The sequence below is a fragment of the Marmota flaviventris genome, chromosome 10 (assembly GCF_047511675.1).
Source record: "Marmota flaviventris isolate mMarFla1 chromosome 10, mMarFla1.hap1, whole genome shotgun sequence".
NCBI lineage: Eukaryota > Metazoa > Chordata > Mammalia > Rodentia > Sciuridae > Marmota > Marmota flaviventris.
Genome location: NC_092507.1, coordinates 119,641,697 through 119,654,362, shown reverse-complemented (window position 1 = coordinate 119,654,362; position 12,666 = coordinate 119,641,697). Strand labels below are relative to the sequence as shown.

The following is a 12,666-nucleotide window of genomic DNA, read 5'->3' as shown; positions in this document are numbered from 1 at the left end:
GGGTCTGAGGGCAGAACAGGACGGCAGGAGCCGACTCAAGGAAACGCCAGGGAAGTGGGGTTTGACAGGCTGCCTGCCTGCCCTGCCCTGCCCTGCCCTGCCCGGACTTTGTGTGTGTGTGTGTGTGTGTGTGGTCATTGTTTTGTTTTGTTTTTGATACCAGGGATCGAACCCAGGAGCACTTAACCACTGAGCCACATCCCCAACTTTAAAAAAAAAAAAAAATTTTTTTTTTATTCCCTATAAAAAGCATTTCTTTTTAGGGACAGAGTCTCACTGAGTTGCTTAAGTTGTTGAGGCTGTCCTCAAACTTGTACTCCCGCCTCAGCCTCTGGAATCCCTGGGATTACAGGCGTGTGCCTTTGTCCTCGCTCCCCGTCTGCATCTTGACCTCGTCTCTCTAACTGAAATTCCCAAGAGTCGAGTGAACACAATTTTCTATCCCCAGTAGAATTTCCCATTAGAGGATGTAAAATCCCAGATCCCTGTAATTATTTTAACAACAAAAATAAGGCCTCCCCCTTTCCCACCTTTTCGGTTTTGACCATCTCTTCTTTTCCGGAGGCAGGGGATTAGCAGGAACTAGCAGACTTGTTGGGGAGCTGGTCTGCGGCCGAGGGCTTTCCCTGTGACCCCAGCTCCTTGCCTCCCTCCTTTGGGCTACCGGGAGCCACTAAGTTTTCATTTTTTGTGTTTTTTTTTGAGGCGTGGGGGATGAGGATGGGACCCAGGGGCTCCTAACCACCGAGCCACATCCTTAGCCATCTGGTGTCTCGTTTTTATAAAGGGTCTCACTGAGTTGCTTAGGGCTGTGCTCAGTTGCTGAGGCTGGCTTTGAGCTGGTGATCCTCCTGCACCACTGGGATCACAGGTGTGTGCCACTGTGCCCGGCTTGTTGTGTTTTGCATTTTAAGTGCATGTCAAGGGGTTCACTGACTCCTCAGAGGGGTCACTGGTGCTTAGAATTCAGTGGGAGTTGCCTCATATCTACTCCCACCCTTGGGGTCCTGGCATGGCCACTTCCTGGGCCTGGCATCCCATTAGATGAAACACACCGGAGTAACCCAAGAGATTGGGTGGCTGGCTGAGGGTCCAATTCTATTCCAATCACACATCCTTAAGTTTGAAGAATGTAAGTACCGGGGTACATCCAGCACGATCCCTCTCCCGTCTGCCTGCCCTCACGTCCCTCAGTGGACAAGGCCTGTGTGTGCCCAGCATTGACTAGATTCCCATTTTGCCTTTACTTCCAGCTCACCTCTCAAAACGAGTAGAAATTCCTTGGTCACGTCTTCAGTTCTCCAAGTTGGCGTGAACGTTTTAATGGAACACAGGGAGCTCCCATTAGGTTGGAAACCTGAGGAAGCCTGTGTGTCTTTTCCTGTCTCTTCCTTTCATGATAGGAGCTGCCCTAACAGATTCTGGAGGATGAAAGGGCCCAACGCCTCGTTTTCCAGATGTTCCATATAGAATCAGATAAAAAAATATTGAGCTAGTGAGCTACCATCTTGGCAAGTAAACACTGACATGTTTCACTCTTTTGGGGCGATGGACACTTCTTTCTGTTTACACCACCCCACCCCTCCCTGCCCTCTAACACTGCCGCAGTGAGATTGAGAAACCGAGTCCGCGGGCTCTGGGCCATACAAACCCTGTTCAGGACATACGCGTGTACATTCAAGAAGAGTGTTTTGTTTCTCCTGCCTTCCTACTAGAGAGAAGAAAGTCCTTTTTTCTATGATATGGCCTTTTTAAGGTCATAAAAGGAATATTAGGTTTGCCAAGAAAAATGGAAGATTCTCATAGGGCTGGTGTCTCACGATCCACAGTAGCTGGGCACATCTACTTGATGTCAAGTGAACATGAACCTATTATGTCTTTAAATAAGTTTATTAGAGCCAAACTATTTAAATAATTTTATTTGTTTCATCCTTTGGTAGATGAGAAAAATACATTACAAAATACATTATACAGAGGACAGCTCACAGTACACATTACTAAAAACACAATCTACATTCCAGCCAGGGCTGGTAATAAATTCAGAAGAAAGCCACGGAGGCCTTGAAAACCAGATTTCAGCTCTATGGAATGAATTTTCCCCTTAGGTCCCCTCTTTATCTCAACCTCAGCATGTATTAGCACCCCTAATCAGGTGGGTGTGGGCAGAGTTGGAGCAGCATTGAATGGGATTGGTGAACTCTCCATCCACCTAAAGCAGCAAGACATTAGAATCCCTCGGGATGGGGTGGGGGAGGGGAGAATGGCCAAGTTAAAATTGCTGTGTCTTAAAGCATCACAGGGCTCCTCGGGCCTCCTACAGGTTCCCAGGCAGCCGTCCCAGATCTGGGTTTCCTAAGACTTGGGTCTGTCTTAGCTGTTTCTGGCCTCTGTTGTTTTCAATCTTTACCCACTCTGTGGGCACAGTCAGCCCCCAAAAGCTGCCTCTGCCCCAAAGCAAGCTTCCTGACAGGGAGACACAGGCAGCACCCGCCATATGCAAAGTCATGTCCAAACTTTTACAACAGCAGTACATACAACACAGCACCACCTGCTCCAGCCCCACAGACTCCTCCCACTTTCCTCCTGGCCCAGCAGTTCCTCACGCCTGGAGTAAGGACACAGGTCATGGAACAACCCACCTCAGAGCTAACCGTTTCTAGTAGGACCAGCATCTTACAAGAATGACTTGAAGGGGTCCACAATTCTCCAAGTCAGCCAAACTTACTTCAAGAGCCATTTCTCTTCTACACCCCCAAATAAAGCAGGAGACAGGAGGAAGGTGAGCAGAGCTTACCACTGATCACAATCCAGGGCCAGTCAGAAGCCACTTTCTGGGAGGGAGAGGAGCCAAAGCACACTGCAGAGTTGTAGCTAGACAGCGGATGGCTGTGATTAGAAAAGACCACGTACACACGCAGGAGCCTGCGCCCCAGCCCCACTCAGTTCTCATAAAAGGATTTCTATGAAGCAGCCTCTTGAGCCTCCACATTTTCTGTTTCTTAGAAATTTGAAAAGTCTCTGAAACTAGAAGTGAAACGCAGTCCTAAGAATCAAGTTCATCATACCAGCCTGCTACACTGTAAGTCAGCAGGGGCCTTCGGGAAACCTAGGGGTGGGCCAGGTGGTGCTTAGCTCCAGATTTCTTGGGTTAGCGGAGCACACAGCCTCATGGCTACCAAAGCACAGTGGACCTGGCACCCCTCCCCCACCTCCCAAGCAGTCAGGGGATGGGGGTGGGGTGGGATGTGGGAATAAAAATAAAGATGAGTCAAGACCAGCATCTTCAAATTAACAAACTGTAATTGTTTTCCCAAAGATACATTTTTTTTTTCATACACATCCATCATACACTGTAACCAAAAAAAGCAGTGTACATGAAATAAGAGAAAATAAATTAAAAATCCATAGCATAGGTAAGGAGGCTCTAGTCTGGAGCACAGCTGAGTTTCCAGCAATATAAGGAGGCTCGAGAGTTTCTTTATAAGAATGCCTGCTAGCAAGGGTTCCAGCAAGGTGGTTGTTGGTCTGTAGTCAGTCTTGAGTACTTGAAACAGTTCTGTTTGTTTTTTTGTTTTTTTCCTTAGCGTTTAGAATAGCCATCATTGTCCTGCAATAGGCAGAGCTATCACGTCCAGGAAAAATGAGGGAGGGAACCACAGAGGCAGCGTGAGATCCAGATACAGCATTCAAAGGTATTGGTCCAGTGGTGCCTGGGGGAGGAGGGGGGGCGACGCTCCAGGGTTAGCCATCTTCCTTTGGGGGTGTGTACCAGCCTGCAAAGAAACACACCAGGTCAGCGAGGTCCAGGCCCAGAGCGCCCTCCCTGTCCCAGTCACCGTGGACATCTGCAGCGTCTCCAGGCAAGAAGGTCCTAGGGAGGCTGCCAGGTGCGAGAAGAGAGGTACAGGGAAGCGGAGGCTGCCTACCTGGAGGTTGTAAGGAAAGGGAGAGTGAAGAGCCCAACCCGAGGTGGTGAAGAGTCTTTCAAAGGGTGGTCAGGAAGAGGGCAGCACCAAGACTGCCCACGACACCACCTCCAGGCCTTCTCTGGAGAGCCGGCAGGTGTGGGTGAGTGGGTGAAAGGCTCGGAAACCCAGAGGGACCTTGCTACGGGCCGAGTGAGAACCTGGGGTTGCCCAGCATCAGAGCCCCGGGCCCGGCTCCGGCCTCACCGTTTTTTTCGTGGATCTGCACCAAGGACTTGTAGGACTGCTGTGCTCTCGTCAGACTGTACTGAGACTGGGGAGAGAAGCCACCCGATCAGGCCACGCCAGCTGTGGCTCACTGCCCCTCCCCTTCCACAGGCGGCCACCCAGAGACCCAAGAAGCCCGGCTGCCAGCGCGGTACCCTGGTAGCACGCTAAGGACCTCTGTCTGAGAGGTCCCTTGGGGACACAATCCCACAGCCTTCCCTTTCCTGACCTGAACCCCCAAACCCTGAGGACACCCCTCAGCTAAGGCCCTGCTCTGTTCCCACTGTGGCCACCCCAGGCCCTCTCCTCCAACATCGCAGCCCAGGGACTGTGTCCCCTTTGCCCTCAGCCTTGGCCACGATGCACTCGGCTCCAGCCAGCCCGCCAGCCCAGGCCCCTTACTTTGTTGGCTCCAAACTGCACTCGCGCTTTCCCCTTCACCAGTGTGGCACTGATCTGCATGATCACTGACTCTATGGAGTAGGCACTGCTCCAGCCCTGGGGACAGGAGGGACAAAGTGAGCGAGTCAGGACAGGGCTCCTGGAGACACCTTCCACTTCTTCTCCAGGCGGCAGTGCCTCTCTATGGAAGTGCCTGTGCCCTTCCCTCCCAGGACAGCCACTACCTGGCAGGGTAACAGGGCCACAGACGCCTGTGCCCAGGCTGGGATGGGGAGGAAGCTCAGCTGTCGGGCCCCACCCAGGCTCTTGGGCCAACAGTGAAAGGGCCTCACCTGCTTGGTGAGAAGTTCCATGCAGATGGCACCTCCGCCCAGAACATACCTGCATGAGAAAGGTCGGTCAGTCAGGCCTGGCAAGAGCTTCCAGTCTCTGCTTCACCCTCTCCCTGACCCAGCCACTCACCCTCCAGAGAGGACTGGAGACACAACCCTGACGAACGGTGGGTCAAAGGGAAAGTTATCCTGAGAAAGACAGAGGCAGCGTTCAGGGAAGGAGACCGGCATCCTCACAAGATTTAGGCAGACAAGGAACTCAGGCCAGGGAGGGAGAGCTGGGGGAAGGCTTACCTTAAAGGAGAAATTAAGTAGGATGAAATCAGCTCCTTCCTTCTCTTTGAGGATTTGGAGATCATTGTGCAAAGCGCTGTCCTGGTCAACTCTGTGAAACAAGTCTGGGCTCAAACCCTTGTCCCAGTGCAGAGCCTCACAAGGGCTCCCCACCAACCCCCTCCTCCCCTGCGCCCCAGCCGGCCCCAGATACACATACCACTGCCCACACCCACTTCTGGGGACCCTGCAACCAACATGCTAGTGAGACCGCCCAGACATCACCAGGTGTTCCACCCACCCCGCTCCCGACTCCCCAGTCCCCACTCACTTGAGGAGTTTGACATTCCAATCGTATAGACTGTCATTCACGAGTTCAACTGCATAGTTTCCTAGAAAAGGGGAAGGGAAGTGTCAGTAGGACAGTACAGGTGGGGAGGGGTCCCTCAGACTGCTCCCTCTCACACACCGAGGGAAAAAGATCAAAGGTCCAGGTCTGCTCTAGATGAATGCACACCCAAGCCAAGCCACTGGCTTTAAGGTGCTCCGTTCCTGACCGCAAGTTTGTCAATACTCATGTACCCCGAACCTTGGGGCTTTCTGCACCATATCATATCATATCCCATATCCACCCCGGCGAGAAACTCCCATGCAAGCCCCTCTCTGGAGCAAACTCACCGCCTTTGAAACTCTGTGATCGGTATATATCCCTGAGCTCCTTCATCAGCCGGTCAGTGGCCTGCACCGAGCCAGACACTGCACCCTGTGAGGGAGAAACAACAGAACATTCTCTGGTCCCAGTCTGGAAACACACGTTACACCTCCACTGCTTGCCCAGGGTCTGGAGGACGATTAGATGCGAGCAGCTCCCTATGCTGTGAGCTGCGGCCTACCACTCCCCAGGTAGTGCCCACCTCCCTCGTGCCCCGCCACTCCCTACGAGGCACGTACATTTAAGTAATCTTGCCTCTGGTTCTTTTTGATCTTCTCTAGGATGGCCAGGTTTTCTTTTCCGATGCCATCATCTTCGGATTTCTTGCCCTCAGCTGGCTCTTCCTCTTTCATTTCATAGTGATCTAGGTCTTCCGTGTCCTGGGCAGAGTGGGAGGGAGGGGAACAGAGGGGAAAGGGAGAAGGCTGTGAATGAGGACCGTCACCTTCCTAGTCCCACCTGGCCTGGAGCTCCAGGAGAAGCAGTCATCTAGCAGTCCCACCACTCAACACCCCCCCTCGCTTCCAGAACAGTTCCCAACCCTATCCCTCCACCCTGTGAAGGACAGGCACTTCTCTTCTCCAGTTCTACAGCCACAGAGCTAAGGTAAGGACCTACGAAGACTTGGCCTTTTGCTCCCCAGGACAACCCTGCTTGACCTGCCCCTAAAACCCCCCTTCTCTTTCCCAATTCCTATCAGAATGACTTTGGCCCGACACTGTCACTGAAAGCTCATGTTTCATCAGGTGAACTGATGCACCCAGGATCCTCAGGGCCTCAGGTCCAGAGGAGAATCTGGGATTTCATCTCCTCCTCTCCCTACAAATGTAGGGCTTGAGTCAGGTTTGCAGAGGCACCTACTAACAAGATGGAAATGAGAAAGGGGGTCCAGAGAGGAAGGCGGCCGAAGTTAAGAACAGAATTAGCTCTTTATTCAACCTATTCTAAGTGAACAAGTAGTTCACTATTCACAGGGGGAGGAGGCCAGGAGTTAGCCTTTCAGTCAGGTGTTCAGGGTGTGGTACACAGGGCTGTCCACCGTCTGGGAAGAGTAAATTTCATGTGTCACCAGCTGTCTGTCAGTCTTAAGACCTTTACAGACTTATAGAACTTGGGACATTAATCCAATGCTCTGAAACAAAGTGATCAGTGTCTTACCTGGCAGAACATACTAACCTCCTGATTATTACAGTACCAGCTAACATCTACTTAATGTTTATTACACACCAGATCATTTCATCCTCACAACCATTATTGAACGTTATTCAATCGCTGTCTCCATTTTACAAATGAGGAAGCTTAAGTCTAGTAAGATATTAATTCTCATGCCCAAAGTCATAGAACTCTTGGCAGAGCTAAACATTAGATCAAGTTCTATCTAGATCTGAAACTCAAATTCTTAATCATTACTCTGTATTCTGCAAAAGCATCTATGTTTTTAAAGAATATATTAGGTAAGTTACTTAGTACTCACCAAATACTTTATATACAATATTTTACTTAATCTTAAGACAACCATATGCAGCATGTATTATAATCCCATCTAGCTTGGTGAGATTAGGTGTACCTCCCTAGTTAGGATAGCCAGGATGCAAACTCAGTCTGTCAGCCTCCAACGCCATCTGAAATTAACTTGAGTATTTATTTGCACCTGATTGCCTTCAGAGGGGGGATATGGTGCCTGTTTCCTCTACTACACTGGTCATTCCTCCTGGTCAGTACATTGTTTCTCTCTCCCTAGTTCTAGACTGGAGCTCTGTTTATGGTGGGTGATGAGTGCCGCTGATGGCAACAGCTTCCTGCCAACACCACCTCAGGTTGCAAGCCTACCTCAGGCATCTCCTCGTCTTCATCTTCTGAAGATACTTCTTCCTGTGTGCACTGCAGTGGGGAGGGGAGGGAGATGAGATCAGAGCCCCAGTGACTGTGGAGTGCAGCCTCTGACCTACTCCCCTAAGCCTCCTGGTCTGGAAGCTATACACTTGCCCCGTCTCTCCAACAGCCAGAGTCAGTGGAAGCAAGAGCCGGGATGACTTCCCTATCAGCCCATCATTTTCTTCCTACCATATGCCAAGGAATAAAAAAAGAAAAATGGCTCTTCTTGTCACCCACCTTGCAAACCCCACTTAATTTTCCTAAGAACCCCTCTTTTACTTGATCTTTTCTAGACTGATACTGTATTCTTGGCTCGAAAGAAAGGGCCTGGGTCCCCAGTGGCCACCAACTGCTACTTCTAAGATAATGGTAAAAGTTCCACTCCTTCTCAACCTCCGGGATGGCAACAGATGCCGGAGAGGGGAGTTCGATAGGAGAGATGAAGCTACTAGTGTTCCACTCAGCTAGACTCCCATCTAGAGAAAAAAGAGGCTGAAAGTCACATGTGTGTGTATTTGGGGGTGGGTGGGGGTGGGGAGAGGCTACTGCAGATCCGTCTCAGTTACCGCGTACTTGTTGAGTGCTCTCTGTGGCACAACTCTGTACAACAGCCTAAAGCCCTTTAGCTGCTCACCTGCTCTGCTGGCAAGGGCTGATCCAGCATCTCCACATCAGGATGCTGAGGGAGGTTGTAGAGTTTACACAGGTCGGAGATGATCCTCTTCAGATGCTGCAAGAGCTGGGTTGGGGACCACAGAGATATCAAACACTTCTTTCCCACTCTAATATGGACAGCTGCACTGATAAACTTGTAGCTCACATCCCAAACCGGCACCTAGTTCTCTAAACCCGATGGACCACAGGCTGTGGGAATGGCTCCTGGTCCACCAATCCTGCAGAGGATGGCCTCTACTGGGATTCACCTCTGGCTTCAGACAACTCCCCTAGGAAGTCTGCCCCACCATGTTCGGCCACTTTTCATATACAGCGCCCTTTTGCCGGGGACTTTATGACACAGGCCTCACAGACACATGTGTGCTCCTACCCCATGGCCCCCTCACCAGAGTATTCCCTTTCTTTATGTCCACCAGCCTCTCCAAGACAGCAGCCAAGTTAGGGTCATCAGATTCCACCGACCAGATGGGGGGCACAGCAGGGTATGACTCCTAAGGGGAAAGAGTAGGAAGAGCAGTCACAATGGGCAACTCTGGGAGGTGCCAGACTTTGCCTGCACTCTGACCCCCAAGATTTCTGGTCCCTTTGCTTGCCCACCTCAAGCCCTACACAGTAATAAAAGCCACTCAGCAGATCAGTATCTAACCAAGCAGCTTTCCAACAAAGCCAAGACTGGGAGAAAACAGTCCCTCAGAAGACTTTTCAAAGAAGCAACCTGGAACTTTTTCTTTCCGCCACAGCAAAAACCAGAGAAAGCAGGACAGCCACACTGCTAACAGTGAGGGACTCCTGATCTTCTGTCCTGCCCCTCCAAGTTCCAGACTTGGAGTTCTCCCACACCCAAGTCAGAGTCCTCCCAAATCCTTCTGCTTTCCAAACTCCAGCAAAGGGAGGAAGGATCAACCTCATCACAATCACACTGCTGTGAAAAACGCAAAGACTACAGCTCACTAGGGAGGGAGGGACAAAAATAAAACTATATATTCAGAAGCTGAAAGAATATCGGCAAGAATCTCCCCACCCCATTCCCAAGAGAACCCCTCAAAGACCAGTTCTCCCCACCTCTCCCTTGGGAACCTGCCACCTTCTCTGTCCAGGCGTGGGCTGTGGGACTCCACATGGCAGGCTGGGAGAAAGAGGCCTACGCTGCTGACATTCCCAGCATTCCTGAGCCACGTTGCCAAACGCCTGACCAGACTCCCCTCTACCCAAACCAAAAGGGCTAGTTCAGGCCAAGTCTCCTTTATGGGGCCACAGGGAGTCTAGCTGAGGAACCCCTAAATTAACTCCCAACCAAGGACAAAGATAGGAGATGGCCTCTAGCGAGTAAAAGGGTAGGTAGATGGGGCCAAACCTACCCTTAAGGAGCCAGAAGCTTAACTTCACAACAAAATTAAACCTGGAGGCTTCCGCCTGCCCAGGAAACCTTACCCACTCCTGGGAGCTTAGCTCTGCCACAGCTCTAGCCCTCAGTGCTGGAGGGGAAAATACACACCAAAGACACTCAAGTCTTCACCTGACTAAGCCACTTCTGGTCTTTCAATGCTAACTTTTGGGGGGAGGATGGGAAAAGAGAGAAATAGGACACATGAGTTTTGGTGGGGCACCATCCAACCCAAGCTGAGGCTTACCTCACCAAACCTTGACCTGGTTTGACTGAGAAAAAGGAAAGAAAACACCGTGTCAACTGGATTCAGGCCCCCAAGCACCACAGAATTCGCAAGTCTGTCTTTCCCCAGGCTACTCCTATTCAGACTGCCTGCCTGGATACAGCACTGTCCACCAGCTCCCCAGCTACTGCTTCAGGAGGGGGAAGACCACAACAGGGAATTCCAACCAGTGGAAGTGCTACCCCAGGTGGGACCACACATTACAAGTTATCAGAAAGCTAACCTCCTCAAGGAATGTTTGAGGGCAGAATAAGGCAGGACACATGCAAGGCGTCTCCCAGCCTAGTATACTTAGAATGAAACAATGCCCACTGGGGAGAATAGAACAGTGTGCTCAGAATAAATGGGGTACCTTATGCACATCACAATACTGTCACTACCAAGAAAGGAACCGACCTAAGGCAAATGGACATATCCACAGGGAACAGGGAGAGTGGAAGATCTGCTACCAGCTGAGGCAAAAGGGGAGTGTTAGAGGTTACACCAAAATAAAAGGGTATTCAAAGGAGTAAAGGAAGAGGAATCAATGTACTGCAAACTATCACTTGGTGAAATTCAGAAAGCAAAGAGGGTCTGCAAGAGGGATGACTGGACAGGGATCCCACAGGTGGCAAACATCTGAGTCAAAGGAACTACTGAGAGGGGTCATCACTGACATGTGCAGAGTTCCAAGCGAGGTCTTTCCAGCTGGGGTCAGTGCAGAGGCCTGGAACCTAGTAATTAGAATGGGGAGGGGGGAAGGGGCATTCCCAGGTGAAAGGTAAAGTTGTAGAGGAGTAGCCAAAAAGAGCCCAAATCTTGAACCTTGGGATGTGGGTGGGTTCGTGGAAGGGGGAGTCCAGGCGCCATATGTCGAGGTGTCCCTTGCTATCAGGAATCATTAGTAGAGGTCTGGGTGCCTAGAAGAACCTCAAGCTGCAGAAACAAGTGTAAACTAGAGAGGACAGAGACTCGAGAAGGGGCTTCGGCCTCCCAGGTCCTTCGAGAGCAAAAAGCTGTGTGGGGTGATCCTGAGTCCTGACCAGGGGCCCCCGAGAGGCGCACGCGAGAGGGTCCTCACCGTGATGTTGCAGTGGATGCGGACGGGATCCCCGGGCACCGACCCCCGTGGGGGCAGATGCGGTCCGGGCGCGGCCCCCGCCCCGGCCCCTCCGGCCCCAGCCAGCAGGAACTCGCAGCTCAGCTCGTCCAGGCAGGCGCTGGCAATGCGGAAGCGCTCGTGGCCGCGGTGGAAGATGGACTCTAGCAGCTTCAGCTCCCGCCTCAGGCAGGGCCCCGGCCCCGGGCCCCCCCCTGGGCCGCCCCCGGCCCCCGGCGCCGCCCCCTGGCCCCCCAGCTGCTGCCCCGGCCCCGGCTGCTGCTGCCCCTGCGGCTGCGGCTGCTGCATCCTCCGCTCCGCTCCGCTCCGGGGCCGGCGGGCCGGGAGCCTCCGGCCTCCGCTCCGGGCTCCGCCGCCGCCGCCGCCGCGGTCCGCACTTCCTGATCCCCCCTTCGCCAAGATGGCGCCGCCGCCACCTCCGGGACAGGGCCCCCCCCCTCCGCTCGCTGGCCCCCCCGGCCGCCGGAAGCCGCGCGCCCCTCCTCCTCCTCTTCCTCGGCGGCCCCGCCTCCGCCCCCCTCACGTGACCTCCCCGCTCTGGCCCTCCGCACGTGATCTCTCCGTCTTTCCCGCCCCCTTGTTCTCTCCTGTCACCCTCCACATGTGACCCTGCGCTGAGGTCTCGCCTCTTTGAGCGCTTCGGTGCGTGTTTACGTACGTCGTGCGTGCATGCGCGCGACGGCCCTGCGCCGCGCTCCCTTCTCACGTGACCCGGCGCCGCGTGCTCCCAGGGGCTCCCCGCGCGGGACCCTGTTTCCTGCTCGGGGTCCTGTTTCCCCGCCCCCGAGCGCCGGCGAGCCTGCGGGGCGCTCCGTGGGCCGAGAAGAAAGGAGCGCGGACTCCGCCTCCCGGCGCTGGGCTGCCCCGCGCTGGCCCTCCGCCGGCCTCCCTAACTTCTGGCCCCGGGGGCGGGCGTGCTGTGTGCACACTCACTGGGGGCGTGGGGTCGGGAAGGAGCTGGGGACGGCGAGCAGGGGGCTCGGATTCCCGTCCGGCCCCTGCCCGTGACTCGTTGGGTGACCTTGGGCTAACCACGGCCCTGCTGAGCTTGCTTCCCCGTCCACACAGAAACTCCGAAGAGGATTGACGCTGCTTTGGCTTCTTACTGTCAAGGATTCAGGGCGAGGAGCCCTGAAGTGGGAAGCCATAGGCTCCTGGTGGGTTGTGTTTGAGGGGTAGGCAGCAGCTGACCTTTGGCGCTTTTCAGATCCCTAAGTGTGGACGAGGTTGGGAGAGGGACTGCATGGACTTCCTCCACAGAATTATTGAAGGAGTGCATGGCTGGTCCAAACCCTTAGCCTGTAAGTAGAACGGAAAGAGGCAGACTGAGGCAGACCCATCCCCAGCCCTCAGCCTAAATAGCTCACACCTTGTCGCAGTCCGTAGTCCTGGCAGCTGCCGGGATTAAGTGGCAGTGCCTCCAAACTCTCGCTAG

The 12,666-nt window shown here is 53.3% G+C and overlaps 1 protein-coding gene and 1 long non-coding RNA gene across 2 annotated transcripts; one reads left to right on the top strand and one right to left on the bottom strand.

Moving 5' to 3' along the window:
- Positions 1-3,282: 3,282 nt before the first annotated feature.
- Ube2q1 (ubiquitin conjugating enzyme E2 Q1) lies at positions 3,283-11,636 on the bottom strand. The gene is made up of 13 exons (XM_027920801.2): positions 11,193-11,636; positions 8,849-8,953; positions 8,422-8,526; positions 7,743-7,793; positions 6,152-6,292; positions 5,879-5,963; positions 5,532-5,592; positions 5,222-5,312; positions 5,058-5,116; positions 4,928-4,976; positions 4,596-4,691; positions 4,173-4,239; positions 3,283-3,773 (listed from the first exon to the last, which is right to left on the bottom strand). Exons 1-13 carry the CDS (start codon positions 11,517-11,519, stop codon positions 3,742-3,744), a joined length of 1,269 nt encoding a protein of 422 aa, XP_027776602.1. The 5' UTR covers positions 11,520-11,636; the 3' UTR covers positions 3,283-3,741.
- Positions 6,305-8,008, top strand: LOC117794940 (uncharacterized). The gene is made up of 2 exons (XR_004618820.2): positions 6,305-6,518; positions 7,654-8,008. It is a non-coding gene; the product is annotated as an uncharacterized lncRNA (long non-coding RNA).
- Positions 11,637-12,666: the final 1,030 nt, after the last annotated feature.